A 16,993-nucleotide genomic window follows, 5' to 3' on the forward strand; every position below is an offset into this window, starting at 1 on the left:
TTAAACGATTTTTTTAATTAAATGAAAGTTCGGATGCCGGCTTAACGAAAATGCCCTATGTTTGTTCAGTTACAATACTTTGGTTTAGGTTTTCCAGCAAAAATAGAACAGTTTCGTGAAATGAGTTGCTACAAAAGATTGTTGAGAATAAGCTAGAGACAAAAGGTGATATATGAACAAACAGGGCCTGTTACCATTACAAAAATACTTTACAAAGTTAATAAAATTGAATCAACAGTTGTTTCTTCAGCTTTCCTAATTAATCTAAAATTTAGCTTAAGCTTATGCCATTAAATTTGCAACGATAATTTATATTTTCAATACGATTTATTAAACCACTATGGATGTTTAGCGCACTCTTTTATATTTGTGTTCTAGATAAAAAAAGTTTTACAAATAAGTTAAATTATAAAAATAATTTCAAAACATAAAATTATTAGAAAGAGCAAACGTTAGAACATGTTACAACAACTGAAATAATGATTGAAAGTTTAATAGATCAGAGCAAGCTTTTGAGCGATTTGTTCGGTGAAATAATCGAAGTACGGCACATTGCTAAAGAGAGATTTGAACGAAATATTTAAAAAGGGTTTTCGAATAATTTTATGAAGTTAAAGACGATGGAGCTTTTTTCGAATCATCCTCAAATTCTTCTTTCTTCGTCACTGTTACGAGGTGCTCATATTTTTTGCGCTTGAAAAATCCACACTAAAAATTGTGTAAGGAGAAATTATTATTAATAATAATGAAAATTTTTGAAATATAAAAAAGGCCATAATAAAATTAAACACTGACAGCTGTAGCCATTTTATATATGGCAGTTACAAAAAGATTAAAATAAATTAACTTATTAAATATTAGCTTATACAAAATTATTAGTCGACGAAAGTTGTTACAGAGCGAAAAATTCATTCGGCATATCTGATCATAAAACATTTAAAAAGTTTTGACTGTTAACTGAGAAAATGTTGTTTCAACTTGAAAATTTACCTTCCACAGACACAAAACCATCAGGCAAAGCATTAAGAAGCCAGCAGCCCCGGCTACGGCGTATATCCACCACGATACTTTCTCTTTCAACTCGGCTTTCATCAGCTCCACCGTTAACTGTTTGCAGCAAATCAACAGTATTGTTGAGTATTTAGAGCATTTAAATACTTAAATAAAATAAATGGTATACTTGAATAGTAATTAACAAATTCAATTACTATGACAAGAATGTGGCTTTATCAATATCTTTTTAAGACATCATGCTCTTTAAAGAGCATTTTGGTGAATTTAATTATTAATGTCTGTTTTATTAGTAATGTAAACAATTATACAACTTACTGCTACGTAATGTGTTTATATGAAATAGTACAAATGAAAAATTTCGTAATGTATCATCTGTTTATTGAGCACGTAGATTCTTTTATTCACCGTGTAAATTGTGCTAGATGAAGACTGCACGGTATTTAAAATATATTTTAATCACCTGTAGACAGTATTTACATAGTAGTAGTAGTATTTGGTATTTAAATACAATTTAAACACTAAATTTCGACTACGTGTTTGAAAAGTATTCAAATACCCAACATTTGAGTATTTTAACAAAACTGGGTCAAATAGCATATTATAATAATTTCATCATTTTAATTGAATTCGAGCAATCAGACATCTTTTTAATCGCTGAATTTTTTAGCACTTCAAAGCGTACTACGAGCAAACGTAAGTGAAGAAGTAGAGTTATCATTGAATGCAGGCTTTTCTTTGGTATAAATAAAATACCTACTGCAATGTACAAAAAAAACTGCGACTTTACAACAAAATGTTGAAAAAATGACCGTTGAGGCATCATTTGTGAAGTTGACTTGATTGACACTCGAATCTGCAAGGCGGGAATGTATTGATACTTCGGTCTTTTCATGACTGCCGAAAAGCTGTTTACAGTGAAGAATCAGCAAGCGTCAGTAATTTTACAATCGCTATACATTTTTATATAACAAGTAGTTATATAAACATTTTCTACCTCATGAAATGTGCTATTCCAAAACCTGGTTCTGATTTTAATAACAGAACTTTCAGATGGTTCCAATGAATTTATCTGACAGTTGATAATCTCGCAGAACGGTTGAATGTTATGAACGGCTTGGCATTCCTGATAAATATAAAGCATTACTTATTAAGCTATTACAACTGAAGTTTGAACTAATTTTTAAAAATATGTCAGCAAACAATGAACACGAATAAACTCTACCGGAAGAGTTGAAGATTTGTCGTACAATTGTTCATCCGATTTGTCGACTAACTTAGTGCGGTCAGGCTAAAAAACACAAGTGTTATTAATTTAACGGAGTAAACAAATGCTGAATGCTGACTAACATTCAATTTCAGAGTGTCAACGATATGGCTAGGATAGTGACAACTGCCTCTTTTATCAAGAACCTCAATGAAAATGATGTTTGATACGTTAAACAGGATCATTATAAAGTTTTTTTCTATATGCATAAATGTTATGTTTTTTATATTTAACAAACAATTATTCGTAACACACACATGCATATATAGATATATTGTTATAATTAATTAATAGATATAAAAATTGTTTGTAAAACGCACGTTAAAAATGTTCTCACAAACACTCAACAGAAAATGTAAAACAAAATTGTACAAAAGTTTTCAAAACAATACAAAATCAAAATGCTAATGTTTTTCAATCTGAAACAGATGCGCTTTTAATTGGCTTTGATATGCTTTTGAAGACAATCCATGATGGCCAAGATGACACGGCGGTTCAAACAATTTTCAGCTTTGGTCTAACTACAGAAAAATCTTGCGTACTTGTTACTATTTAGACAAATGGAGCTTTCAAATGGTTGTTTTATTGTTTTCCAAGGGCAAAATCGTCGATTCATACTTTTTAATTGAATAGTCTTGAGCAAACCCGTTTAAACACCTGAAAAGCGTGGTACAGATTTTGTAAACTTAGAGCAAAATCAAACGGCGACCGTCCTTTATCAGATAGATCAGCAAAACAAGAATTGCTGAGTGCAACAGCAGGACAGTCATATAATCTCGTTACTCATCATCATTGTCATCGTCTTCATCACGATCATTTCCACGACAATCATTGAAATCACAATAAGCATTAACATCATAGTCATTATCATCACCGTAACAATCATTGCCATCATCACCAACACTTAGGTTCGCTCCTAATATGGTTTAAAAAATTATTTTCGTTATTTTTTTGTCTGCTCACAAACTCAGCCAGATGTTTATCAGACTCTTATTTATGATCAGGTGTTACATCTAACTACTGTTTAATTAAGGGCTTCATCCCATATAACGAACACACGGCGCATGTAAAAACGTTTAAATGATAGGTTACGTGATAGGTCGGAGTGTCAGTTTCTATGCACGCGCGTGTTATCTACCAGCAAATCCTCGCTTCGTGTTTGCTGTAGTTAGTTTGCGACGGTTCGAATATAACTAATAATTTTGATAATTAACAAATTAAATTAGCCAAAGAAGAAAACTGACTTCAGGTTCGTTAATGATGTAAAACAAGAATTTGTCACCCAGTAATAAATGCGGCCAGGAAATGAGAACATTCGAACCTGGAAATGACACATTTCCAACATTTTTAACCTGCCAATAAAATTTTTTTTTATTTTTAGAACTTTAATGATTTTAAATATTTTAAAATAAATTTGAGTATTAAGTAATATTAAAGAATAACACACAAACTTAAAAGTTCAGAAAAAATTATGCTAATGTTCATATACATTGACAACCCGGACATACTCTTTCAATAATCCAAAAAGTTCATGCTGAAATAGCTGTAACGCGTTTCAGTTTCTTTAAGATACTTATGTGATGTAGAACACTCGTGCGCTATTACGAGACATCCCAAAATCGAAACACATCGAAAATCAATGCCTAAACAACAAAATCAAATAAAAAGCTCGACAGGCAGCTGCAGTAGCAACAGTTCTAGGCAACATAAAAGGTTTTTTTATTCCGTCAAAATATTTTGAAAAATTTCAAGCGACAATCTGCTGCCGCAATCGAATTAGTTAAAAATAAAAACACAAACTCAAAATAAATAAAAAAACAAAAAATTTACTTCGAAAATAAACTCAACTTCGGGGCCAATTTGTTCCAGGAATTTAATTTCCACCTTCGGTTCGACTCCGTAAAAGCATGATTTGGGGTCGGATTGACTGTGTGCATTTCGCTCATTTAATATTTTTTATGCCAACATTAAAACTAAATAAGCACATATGTCTATATCGTCATGATTTTGAAACAATATACTCCACAGACATCATACATACATGCACACACACACATAATACATACACGCATTAAATGTGAAACATTATAACAAAAAAGAATAAAAATTCAAAAGTTTACTATCTTACCTTATCAACGCCAAATCTGATTCAGTTATTTTTTCGAAAGTTATATTAGCCATAGTTTTACTAGGGTCAAAATTACTGGTCCTGTAATTTGATGAAATTGTTCGGCGATGTTGTGGTTTCAAAATTAAATTCATTAAAATTAACACACGTTGAATGATAATAAATGTAAAAAGTTTAGATGGAACTCTTGCCATCGTGCGTCGATTAGAAATTACAAAAGCGAAAATTTAATGAGCAAATGGGTAAATATGGTCATCATGTAAAATTTAAATCTGTCCTTTCAATTCTGTGAAATCTGCGCAAACTCTCAACATTCAGAATAGCCTAATTTAAAATTTTTTGTTTTTATCAACCAGACGATAAATGAATCAATCAAACGATCCATTAATCAACCAACCAAACATGTTTTGTATAAGCTAGAATTCATGTATGACTTTATTTGAACCAGTCTGTTTGAACTAAGCCATCAGATCATCATTATATTCGACCATCAACCTTTTCCAGCCTCTCCATCAAAAGATTCAACACGTGTGTCCAAATTATAAATCTAAGCTTTCACAAATATTTTACGCTCTTTTACTAGTCATCGCCTGGATGTTTTTATAAACTACGTACATGTTAGAGGAATGAGTATTCGCGAGTATTTTTAAATAAAAGACGAATAATTTGGTGATTCATTGTTTTATATTGTCTATTAGTTGTTTATATGGAAAAAATTTAGAAATGGAAGCCATAACTTTGAATATTATGAACAGAGTGGTTAATATCTCTATCGACGAAGTTGTATGGGAGATACTAATTCAGTGTTGGCTTTGGTATCAGCAAAATTTTTATGTCGAATACCAAACTTGATATCACCTTATAGACATGAAACAATCAATACTAAATAGCAATACTTTTGAACTTCAATCGAATATATTTTTAGTATGTAATTTTATATATGATTAATTTAATTTTCAAAGTTTAAACAAGTTTTCTAATTGGTAAGTTCAGGATTCAAAAATAGGTTTTGCCATTGTTTGCGTGTTAGTTTTTAAAAATTTGTCTTGTGCCTGCTGAATGAAATAATTTATCGTTATGATGTCATTTTATGTTATACATTAACTACCCGATGTGCATATGTAAAATATTAATTCTGTTTTTATGCAGCACAGCTTAAAATTTAAAAAACACAAAAGAATCGGTATTGATATCGCCAGCTATACTTTTAAAAATGAATATCGGTAATGGTATCGGCAATGCATTTTAAAGCCGTTAATAGTATAGGTATTATTGGCGATGTAAGTTTTGAGCAGTCCATTCTTAACTCTGATAACGAATAGTTCAAACCAACTAACGTATTAACAAAGGCTTCTATATTCAAATGCGTTAGACTTGTCTGTAGATTTTTGGCGCTCAATCGAATTCTCAGGTGAACAACATCGTGAGAAGCCAGCGGGTTTCCTACGCCACACTGAAGCAGAGATGCGTGTTCAATGTATTCACATGATATCATTTCTGAAGCCTGTCAGTTTATAGTACAAAAAAATCAAATCAACTGCAAAAAAATATACGCAGAGTAAAATTAAAAAAAAAATAAGTATAAAAAATGTTTTTATTGAAGCACGTTTTTACAATAAACTAAAATTATTTAGCATGGTTAAACTGTTAAAGCTTGAGGCACCCAAACCTATAAATGATCTTAACGTTATTTTGGAATTTGTTTGCAGCATCGTTCCTGAAAATTTAGTCCTTATAGGCGGCTGATTTAAATTATTATTTTTAGCGAAATTTTTTCCACCGAGCAGCAGCTTTCGAAACTTCCGACTATTCTTATTTGCAGAAAGCTAAAGACACTCGCTGACGTGTGTTGGCAGCTTTACAAGATGACCTAAGCAAACACCCATCAAAATTATGTCGACTGAAACAATATGGACTATTTTGTCAAAGGATAACGTTGTATGAGCTATCTCAAACAATCTCAAACTACCAACCGACAGAAGCAGCAGTTCACGTCATTCTCATTTAAGAGATTTATTTATTTATTAAAAATCAATATATTACCCAGCGGCCAATAAAATGGTTGAAAGTTTCCGCAGACAGCTTATGTTTGGCGTTAATATGTTTGGTTCTGGTGTTAAGATGTAGACCGAAATGGTACCAGTCAAACGTTTAGGTAATGGAAACCCAAAAATAGCATCTTAAATTAGCAATATATTGTAGTAAAAGGATATTGCTAACCGCTGTTGCATCTTTTCCTCTGAACGTAAGACCTTTCGTAAGATTGACGTACAAAAAAGCTTGGTGGGCGTCTTCACCATGGTTCGTCACTACCACGTCCAGCTAGATAAATATTAGAATTGAGTTAAATTAATTATAAACGCGATAAAATTTCCGTAATAATAATTATATATATATATATAAATATATATATATATATATATATATATATATATATATATATATATATATGTGAATAAAGATCAAAGAAGGTAAGAAAAATATTAAAAAAATGATTTTAAATGTTTTGATTTGTGCGGTTTTTTGAAAAATATTTCAACTAAAAACGAAATAACAAATAATTGAGAAAATGCTTTGCTAATTTCTTTCGACTAATAAAAATAAAACTAAAACAAAAAAAACCTTCAACTCTTCCGAAAATTTGAATTCAAACAGGCCGCTGATCCTATTTTATGGAATGAAATGTAAAAAAATTATCGGTAAACTATTTGAAAATTGAGCTCGTTTTTTTTAACATTTCGATATTGTAATAAAAACAAGGGACTGTCCATAGAAGATGCACACTATGAGGAGAAGGTAGGGGTAAAAAATTGGTGATAGTTTGTGACAAGAAGGAAAGGTGGATACAGTGGCGGATTAAGTCAAGCGGGGGCCCTAAGCAGAACAAAATTTGGGGCCCCCAAACTTAGTGTGTCGTGGAGAGGCTTTTTAACTTTTAATTATTTCCAACTTATAACTATATAGGTGATCTACATCTTTGAACTAAAAACAACTTTTAACGAATTTGAATATATTTTGTCGACAGATTTGTTACAAACATTAATATATTAAGTGAATATATAATTACGTTTTAATAGCATCTATCTGCCAAGTTTGAATTTTAATATTGAAACAATTCAATTAATTATAAAAGCCATTTGTAATTAATTAAAATGAAATTCATTTAATGAATTTATATCAAAAGTAAATAAAAATGTTTACCACTTAGGTACTTGAAATAAAAGAAAAAAACAGACAACTAAATAACGTTTTAATTATTTGACCACAATACTTTTAAAAAAAATAAAAACACGCGCTTTCAACAACAAAACAACGATACGATATTAAAGACAGAAAAGTAGGGATGGCTAACGAAACGAATGACAGATTGTTTTCAAACATATTACTGCAAACTGCTAATGTTTGCAAATTCTTATTAACGTTGAATTCAGCATAGTAATTAAAAGAATTTTTTAATAATTTCATTATATTTCAAAATTTATTTCAGTTATTTTTATAAAATAATTTTTTTTACGGGGCCCCCTTTCCATTAATAACAAATATTATTTAAAATTTTATTTTTTCAAATTTTGAAATTTCATTATATTGGAAAATTTATTTGAAGTAATTTTTGAAGGATAAATTTGTACACGGGGCCCCTAGCAGCTGCTCAGTCTGCTGAGTTAGATCCGCCACTGGGTGGATAAAAACTTATGACACTTCGCTTTGTTTTGCACCCTTTCAATTTCTATCGTGTGTTGATAAAATCTTTGTTAACATTCATATCAAAAAAGGTTATTTGTGTTTAAAAATTTGCTTCTTTGATGCATTTCTTTGTTTTATTCATGAATTTATGTACGTATTTATTTAGATTCAATGTTATAAGATGTAGTTCATTTAAATTTTCGATCCTTTTTCGTGATATTGTTAATTTGCGTGAAACATTTGAAATTGTAACTTTTAAAAGAGTTTAAAATATTACTTGAAAACGGTAATAGAAATAAAATATTAATTTTTAACGTTCAATAAACAATATATTAATAAGAACTTGTTAAACGACGGAGATTCGAGCTTCAAATTCAGATCGCTATCACACTTATCATCGTCTCCACATTCTTTCAAAAAATGAACCTACAAATTAAGATAGAAAAATAAATTAAGTCATAAAAAATCTAACAAAGTTTAATCTTTCAATCGACTTTTTGCTTTGGGTGGAACTTAATATTGACGCCATTCAGCGTAGCATCGCACCGTCACCTAATAATACTTCAGCATAAATGAATGATCACCTTCAAAAATGGACTTAAACGAAGTTCGCGTCAATCCAGATTATTTAAACTAGCGAGCGATTCGTGAGGCAGAGTTCTATACGCAATCGATCATGTGTTGGATCAGAAATCGATTCTAAAAGTTAAAAATGCAAAGATATCTAGATCCGCCACTTTATTTGATTACTGCAGAACTATTGAAAAAAATTGCGTAAATTGCGTTTTAGAAGAGAAACAAAAGTATTATTATATTATGAAAATCGTCTTTGAACAACGAACACGAACAACGAGTGTCGCTTTGCCCTATTGTTCAATGAGGTCAAACAGAGACGCCTTTATTTAGATGTGACTGAGAAACAAAATGAAGATTTAGAGTCTCACAAAATTATGATATTTTATTTTATAACGTTGACATAATGAAAATAATAAATTATGAAATTACCTCAACGAGTCCAGTTTTAGGGTTTTTTGCATTGAGGACAGGATGTTTTTCAAGGGAACCCATTGGACCGAAATCATTTCCATTCCGATTATGCGTTTCAGGTAGCACCAATTCATAAGTGTACGTCAGCGTAATGGGACTCAACCAATCTCGATTGTTTTCCTATTTATGTAAAATATTAACTCAAAAGATTATTTTTTGATAAATTTGATAGTTGTAATTTTTCAATGGTTCAAAAGCTACAAAGTTATTTATAACTGTATTGATCTTCATTAATCTTTAGCTCTAAACCCAAAAGTGTATTATCAATTTTATTCGCAATCAAAAAATATTATGCTTGAATTTGCCTTTGGATTAAAAATTTGTTTCCATTTAACTTACGGTGCTATTTAATTAATCAATAGAACAAAACCAAAAATATCATTGGTGTTGTAAAATGGCTAAAAATATAGAATAAATGAACAAAGATCAAGAAGCTTTAATGCCCAAATCTAAATTAAACAAATCAGAAATAAAATAAAAAAAATCACATGGCTGTTATCATCTGTATTCTAATTTAGCATGTGAAAACAATATCCATGCATTTCAAACATTTAACACGTCGAATAAACGCTTCTGTTTAATAATAAAAAAATCAAACCGTTAAATAGACGTAGGTGGAGAGGTTCGTGTCGAAAGTATCAACAGCTAGTTTCCACGATTTGTTGTACCCTTCTGTATGAAATTTGGCTCGGCTCGCCAACGCGTTGTCAATCGAAGCAGTCAACAACACGTTCAACTTATCTTTATTTGATCTAAAATTAGGCAGAAACATTTTTTCATAAGTCTGTGCATGCTAAGTGAAATAAATTAATTTTCATTGCAAATAATTAAATATAAATTTATTTCCCGATAGTCTAACCTTTTATTTTCAAGTATCCAAGTGTATTTATATTTGAAAGAAACAGCAAAACACCTATCTTTTGGATTAGTTGAATTTGTACACAAAGGATTTTTAGGGTCAATGATTTTGGGAGAAGTTTCAGCCGAAAAGTGGATGTTGACAACAGGACGAGTACGCAGCAGTACCACACTGTCAGACTGGTATGAGCCGACCAAAAAATCTAGATAGCCGTTGTCGTCAGTGTCTACAAACTTTTTTGATATCGCATAACCAAAAAGTTTCATAGAACTTATTGGCACAAAATCTCGTACAGTCACTTTCTGAGAAAGACTGAGTAACGATGTCGATCCGTGAAAAATGTATATGGCTCCAGAATCTTCGAATGGCGCACCAACAACTAAGTCTGTGTTACGAAATGTTATTTTTTTTACACATTTTATATAAAAATTTCTAAAAATATTTTTTGTACAGACGCGATTTTAAATATGGCGTTTGAAGCGCTAACAGCTGAAATGAAATTGTTTTTCAAATATTTCAACCGCGCTAGTGATTTATTTGATTAGATCATTCCCAGGAAACTTAATTTTATAATTTTGTAAAATGAAACTCAATTTCACACAAAAAAATTCAATAAATTTTTCTAAAAGACTACAATTAGCTATTAAGATACCTTTTGATGATATTTCATCATAATTTTCATCAAGCTTTAATAAGAAACTATGATTCTTCTTACAGCTAGAATGTCATTTTAGGTAGTTTGTAAATAAGTTTCATATAGCGTTCATAAACTGTAAATGATTTCCAGGTATTATTCTGACTAAACAAAACCAAAACTTATTGCATATCTTCCAGAATATGGCTTTTTATCAAAAGATGCCAAAATAGAAAGAGACCGAGTTGAAAGCCGTTGAAAGATGCGGTTGGTGCAAAAATAAAATATACTCTCTATGTGTTGACATCAATCTCGATTTTTGCGTCGTAATAATTAATTATTATCAGAAACTCTATAAATATTTGAAAAAATATGACGATTTTAAAGACAAATTCTAAAATGGACAAAGATAGAAACTTTGAAAAAGATTTAGAAATATAAAGATAAGCAAAAGGGTTTGGAAATAAAAGTAAAAACTTTTTGCAAAATATCCAGTACAATTTAAACATTTTAAATAATCTAGGAGATAGTGAACAAGAAAAAAAACAAAAGCCAGGCCTTATTTGGAAAATGTCTTCGAAAAATACAAAAGTGGTTGTGTGGAAGCTCAAAGTTGGAACTAGTGACTGAAAACGTTGATGCTAGATAGATATATATGATATTCAAATTAATATTTGAAATCCCATTTCGCAAATTTTCAGATGTTTAAGTAACGTTATCAATAACATTTTACAAAGTAATCATTGAAACAAATGTTTTAAAATGTTTTTAAATATAAAAGAAAATAAAAAAAGGGTACAAACCATCAAATCCATCTTGATTAAGATCTCCACCGCACGCTATTGCAAATCCGAACCGCACATCAACAAAATTTGAGCTTTTTGTGCCTTTCAGCTTTTGTGGACTGTCAGATAAGCCCTAAAAATAATTGAATGGGAGGATTATTAAAAATTACAAAGATAAATATAATTTAGGCATTCAATAATTTTTCATTTCCATTGTCTATTTCTTAATTTGAACAAAAAAAATTTCTTTAAAAGACTATGACTACTTATTTGTTTGTGTTTCTTTGAATTTTACTAACGTAATTACATTCTCATATTTTATTCAGTCTATAATCCTAACACATTTGGAGTGGTTTGCATGAAAACGTTTACGATCGAGCTTATAAAACTTTAGTAAATGAATTTTGAATGTTTTGATTATTTAATTAATTAATATTATCGCTTGTAGATTTGTGGAAGAATCTTATACTTTGTGATGTTTCGAAACTTATTTTCGCATTTCATTTTTACACGCCATGCACTAACAACATGCTGCTAAGTAGCGTACATTTGTGGCGTTTAAATATTTTTTCTTAAAAAATCTGATAATCGACAGACTTTGGCAAATATGTTACAACACGCAAAATGATAAAAATAAATGTTATAATGTAAATAAATGGAAACGAATTATATATAGAATACAAATGTTCAAATAAAAAATGAAATAGAATATAACTTATTAAATTAGTTTGTTAACCGTTGGATGGCTCAACACGAAGTCACAAGCACCACCGTAATAAAGAGTTTAATTTTTAAACTAGCAACAAACGAATAGAATAAAAATTAACCTCTTGTCCCGGTCCGTTATAGTAAACGTACACAGCACCACTGTAGCCTTTTTCATAATAAAATGGTGCGCCAACTACTAAGTCTTCGTACCTGTGAAAAACATGAATTAATGAATAAATATCTGAGTAACAAAGTATCTATGTATGTAATTTATTGTTCAGGTGGATGTGTCCCGATGAGTCATTTGATGTATTGTATTGTTTTGGATTTTTATATCTATAAATATACCTATCTAATGTATCGCTACAATCGATCCCCACACAAGACGCCGATGTAGTTGCCAATACATCACAAACATTTTTAAGATGCTTTTTCATATCTCTCTGCTATAGGCTGAACTGGACTCCATTTCGTTCCATAGATCTTTTATCAGCTTCGTTCAGGTTTTCTTTGCTTTGCATATTTTAGCGGTTGGGTCTTCATAGCTGAAATTCGCTTATTCTACAAACATGGTTAAAGCATCGAAGCCTTCGTTTTTATTTATCTCTATGATGGTTGCTCAAGGCATGTGAACTAAAACTTTTGTTTACAAGAAAGACTTTAAAAATTTGTCTGAGGCAATGCATTCGGAATATCTCAAATTTATTTTATCGGTTTTTAACGACGTCCACGCTTCAAACCCATAGAGCGAGAATGGTAGAATTTGTTTTCGGAAGAGACGGAACCATTTTGTCGTTGTAATATTTCATTTCAACCAAAGTCCTTTTTCTTTTCTTAAACAAAGTATGCAAAATATTTGAATATTTCTACTTGCTCGATATTTCTTTAATCGAAATGCGCCTTCGTTCTAGATGCGTTAATCTTGAGGTGATATAATGCATCAGTGTGAGTAGTATCGTGAAAAATGTCTGTCAGTGGCTTTCGAATTAACTTTGGTGGCCACTGTACTCAATTTTCTCTCTTACTGTGCACAGAGTTTTGGAGTCGGTCGGAATTTTTTGAAGGGCTGGAGTCGAAATCGTAGATGGATATTTTTCATCCGACTCCAGAAAGTGTAATGAATTGTTTCAAAACATACTAAAAGAAAGTTTTGTGATTTTATTTACATTATTAGCATCTGTTTTCAATATAGGACGATAGCATATTTCATTACTCCCCCTATTTATTTAAAAAAAACACGATATTAAAAAATATTTGCAGAAAAAATAATTTTAAAGTGTTTTCTAGATTTTTTTTAATTTATTAGTAATATTTAAGAAAAGTTATGATGCAAAAAATGAAAATTTTATCTGGCTATAGGAACCCGATGTCTGGAGTCGGAAATATTTATCCGGAGTCGGAATTTTTTATGGGACTGGAGTCGGAGTCAAAGAAATTTTTTATCCGACTCGGGCGCTCTTACTGTGCGTGCGTACTAAAGAGCGCATCATTTTAAAAAATGACGATGGCTGCATGGCGCGTTTGATATCTTTCATCACTATTACAGTTGATTGAATATCACTGTACTACACACCTATAACTATCATAAATAACTAACTTGATAAATTTTTTTTCTTCAAATTTTCAACACCTCCCATACTATGACTCTTGCTTCTCTAAAAATTCCGATTAGTGCAAAAGTTCCGACTCCAATCGATAATTTCGACACCTTGGTCGTATATTTAGTTATGTTCTTTGAAGTAAAACCCCAAAAACCCCTAGAAAACTTTAAATAATTTGTTTTGAAAAGTTTAAAAATATGTTGTCAAAGTTCACTATATTCAAATTGTGGTCTGATTTGTACCCGGTTTTAATGTCCATGCCATAATAATTTTGCAGTTCTTAGAAGCTGAGACAAGCGGAACTTGATGGAGTGTTGTTCTTTAGTTACCTTCCTGGCGTGTTTTGTGAGGAAGAAAAAACTGGCATAGAATCCTTTGAAAAAAACGAAGAAAGACATTATGACCCGAGGGCGATGACTTGATGCATAAACATAGCTATCAGTGCAGCATAAATAGAGATAGCTAACGAGCAATCGGACAAAGTGCAAACTCATATGTGTAACATAAGTTTACGTCAGCCCTTGTATAAGATTTATTCTTATAAACTTTAAGCTAATAACAATAATCAAATATAAGCACGAAGTTATTCAATACGTAATATAGACCACTATTACAAAAATTAAGGTTATAACATAATACAAAAAGTTTTATACGTATTATAATAGAAAGCTAAAAAATATCCAATTTTATACAATTTAATGTATGTATCCAACGTTTGTTAAATGAAAATGATTTATTTTAACAATACAAAAAACGAAACCCATTGTTATCGAAATCGCCAGTTCCAACATCCATGCCGAACCCAGAGAAATATTGTTCCCCAGGTATAATCTTCCTTGGTAAAATCGAGCTATCGTCATAAAGTAACACTGCTCCTACAATAATGTTTGTAATAAACATGTTTAAAGTTTGAAATAAATATATTATTTATTTCAACTATTTTTAACGAATTTTCTTGACATTGCAACGTAGAAAACAACGTGTCAACATAGCTAGGTTTTACAAGTTATTTACTAATCCATCTTTAACAAATTTCAATTAAAAATAGACATAGGATTGAAAAAACGTAGTTAGCCTTAAGTCTATTTTAATGTATTGTGGAACAATTTTTACGTTTTCAGGATTTAGTTTTTTAATAGATGCTTTTTGATTTCTCGTTAAAGTTTTTCGTCAATATTAAACATTTATCAATAAACAAAGAGTTCCACTATAATTTTTTATTTATCTTTTACTTGCAACAAAATTTCTAATATTGTTGTTTTATTAATTTAGGCACATTTTGAATTTAATTCCGCTAGATCATTTGGTTTAATATTGTAAATTAAACATTTCCACGAGGTATACCTACTGCATTAATTAACATTTGAGTTCTTCAAAGTTCAAAAATATAATTCACTATAAGTAGTCCATAAGTTATATTTCCCAAACCTAGTAAAAACATTCCATTTCTTGTGTCAACTGTATTATTTGCTATAGAAAAAGTTTTTGTTTGTATTAAAATATCGAAAAAAAGAAGTTCCGTGGTAAACAAAAGGCATGTTCAAAATTTTACCTTTCATCATAAAGCGAGGAGCCCCAACGATATCTGTGGGAGATCTGTTCAAGATTTGGCCAGCTGCTATGCTATAACCGGCGAGTGTTATGTTGGGATCGTTGTGCGTCAAATCTTTCGATTCAGCAGCTCCTAATTTCGCATGGAAACCAATACCATTGTATGAGAGATATGTAGCAGCACCAACCAAGATTGTGTCGTTCTGAAAGGAAACAAAAATTGAAACTAATTTTTATATTTACGAAGCATACATTCTCGATTTGTTGAAAAACTAATTGAAATGCATGATTAGTTGACATTAACTGTTTAAAATATGCTATTATCACAAAAGTTATTTGTTGAAAATCTATTAACCAACTCACTAACTTAATAATTAATAAAAATAATGAATTTAACTGTCTTAGTAAATAGTTACATCTGTGTTTTTAATTACAGTTAAAACGTAAAGTACTGAATTAGCGTGAAAGTGCTTAAATTATATCAATTATTATTATTATTATTTATGTTCAAGTTGAAGATTTAAAAAATATCGAAATAGTACATCAAAACATTAGTAATCAACTAACTGATACTGTGAACTAGAGTTTATAAAACGAACTTTAAAAAAACATTAAATATTGAAAGACTTGTTATTTTGTTGACTCAACAAAGTATATTAAAAAGAAATGTATAAGAAATACGTTAACAGATAAATGTAACAGCCACCCATGGTACATTGTTTTGGGCTGTTTTGGGCAATAAAATACAATGCGAGAGCTTTCACAATGTTTCAAATAAATAAACGAGAAACATCGTTTTTAATATAACATATAATATAACATATAATATAATATAATATAGTATAATATAACATAATGGAAACACTTTTTATTATTGAGCCTCAAAAATCTAAAAACAAATTTCATAAATATATAAATTATTATAGTGATTATATAAATGATAATTTAATTAAAGTTAAATATATAAATAAAAATGACAATACAAATTAAGTAAAATAAAATGAAAAGTCAATGAAATAATTAGTGTTTTATCAAATCTGCGAAGCTCATCATTCAGATCGAGTGAGTACAGCCAGAGTTAATTAGTTTCAAAATTGGTTCATTTCAAATTTCTATCACAATAGATAGCGTACGACGATGATACAGCAGACTTAATAAGGTCGTTGCAAAAGTTATCAGACCAAACAATGTTTATATGAGATAAATTAAATTGCTTGAATAAACCCAATGTAGAAATTTCGAATGTATTTATTTTTATTTTCAAATGTTTGCAATCGTCAATTAAGTTATTTTTCAAATTATTAGAGTATTTAGATAGTTCATATTCTTTTGAGCTGAGGAAGTTGGTTTCGTGGCAGACTGTTAATTCCAGAATTTCCAACGTTTCACCGCGTAGCAATGCGATATCTGGTCGCAATGACTTGAATAAGCGTGATAGTGGTTGAACATCTCCCGTCTCTAGATCAGCAAAAATGGAGACATCTGGGTTGGCGCATGATTTTAATTTGTTGAGGATTATTGTCAATATTTTGTTGTGTCTTGTTGTGTATCTATCCAGTGCCGACGAAGAACTGCAGTTGGATAGTACATGTTTATTCGTTTGTAGATTATTGCATAACAAGCACTGGGCAGTGGAAGGCTTCCCCATCTGGACAGGTTGGCATTTGTTGGCAGTTGCTGAATTAAACCTTTCCGGACGAATCTGAATAGAACCTCTG

The 16,993-nt window shown here is 30.5% G+C and overlaps 3 protein-coding genes across 3 annotated transcripts; all 3 read right to left on the reverse strand.

The window, feature by feature from the left end:
• Positions 1-603: 603 nt before the first annotated feature.
• Positions 604-2,463, reverse strand: HELRODRAFT_158961 (hypothetical protein; the record flags this gene model as incomplete). Its single annotated transcript, XM_009010901.1, has 6 exons — positions 604-708; positions 991-1,107; positions 1,772-1,919; positions 2,034-2,137; positions 2,237-2,302; positions 2,362-2,463. 6 exons carry the CDS (start codon positions 2,461-2,463, stop codon positions 604-606), a joined length of 642 nt encoding a protein of 213 aa, XP_009009149.1.
• A 384-nt stretch (positions 2,464-2,847) lies between these two features.
• On the reverse strand, positions 2,848-12,560 carry HELRODRAFT_158962 (hypothetical protein; the record flags this gene model as incomplete). The annotated part of the gene is made up of 13 exons (XM_009010902.1): positions 2,848-2,935; positions 3,523-3,630; positions 4,407-4,487; positions 5,744-5,910; positions 6,627-6,728; positions 7,029-7,071; positions 8,434-8,516; positions 9,096-9,257; positions 9,736-9,889; positions 9,997-10,381; positions 11,434-11,548; positions 12,243-12,333; positions 12,472-12,560. 13 exons carry the CDS (start codon positions 12,558-12,560, stop codon positions 2,848-2,850), a joined length of 1,668 nt encoding a protein of 555 aa, XP_009009150.1.
• A 1,902-nt stretch (positions 12,561-14,462) lies between these two features.
• HELRODRAFT_158963 (hypothetical protein) lies at positions 14,463-15,992 on the reverse strand (the record flags this gene model as incomplete). Its single annotated transcript, XM_009010903.1, has 3 exons — positions 14,463-14,599; positions 15,277-15,478; positions 15,957-15,992. The coding sequence occupies 3 exons, from the start codon at positions 15,990-15,992 to the stop codon at positions 14,463-14,465; spliced, it is 375 nt and encodes a 124-aa protein (XP_009009151.1).
• Positions 15,993-16,993: the final 1,001 nt, after the last annotated feature.

Source organism: Helobdella robusta, assembly GCF_000326865.2.
Source record: "Helobdella robusta unplaced genomic scaffold HELROscaffold_1, whole genome shotgun sequence".
Classification (NCBI taxonomy): Eukaryota; Metazoa; Annelida; class Clitellata; order Rhynchobdellida; family Glossiphoniidae; genus Helobdella; species Helobdella robusta.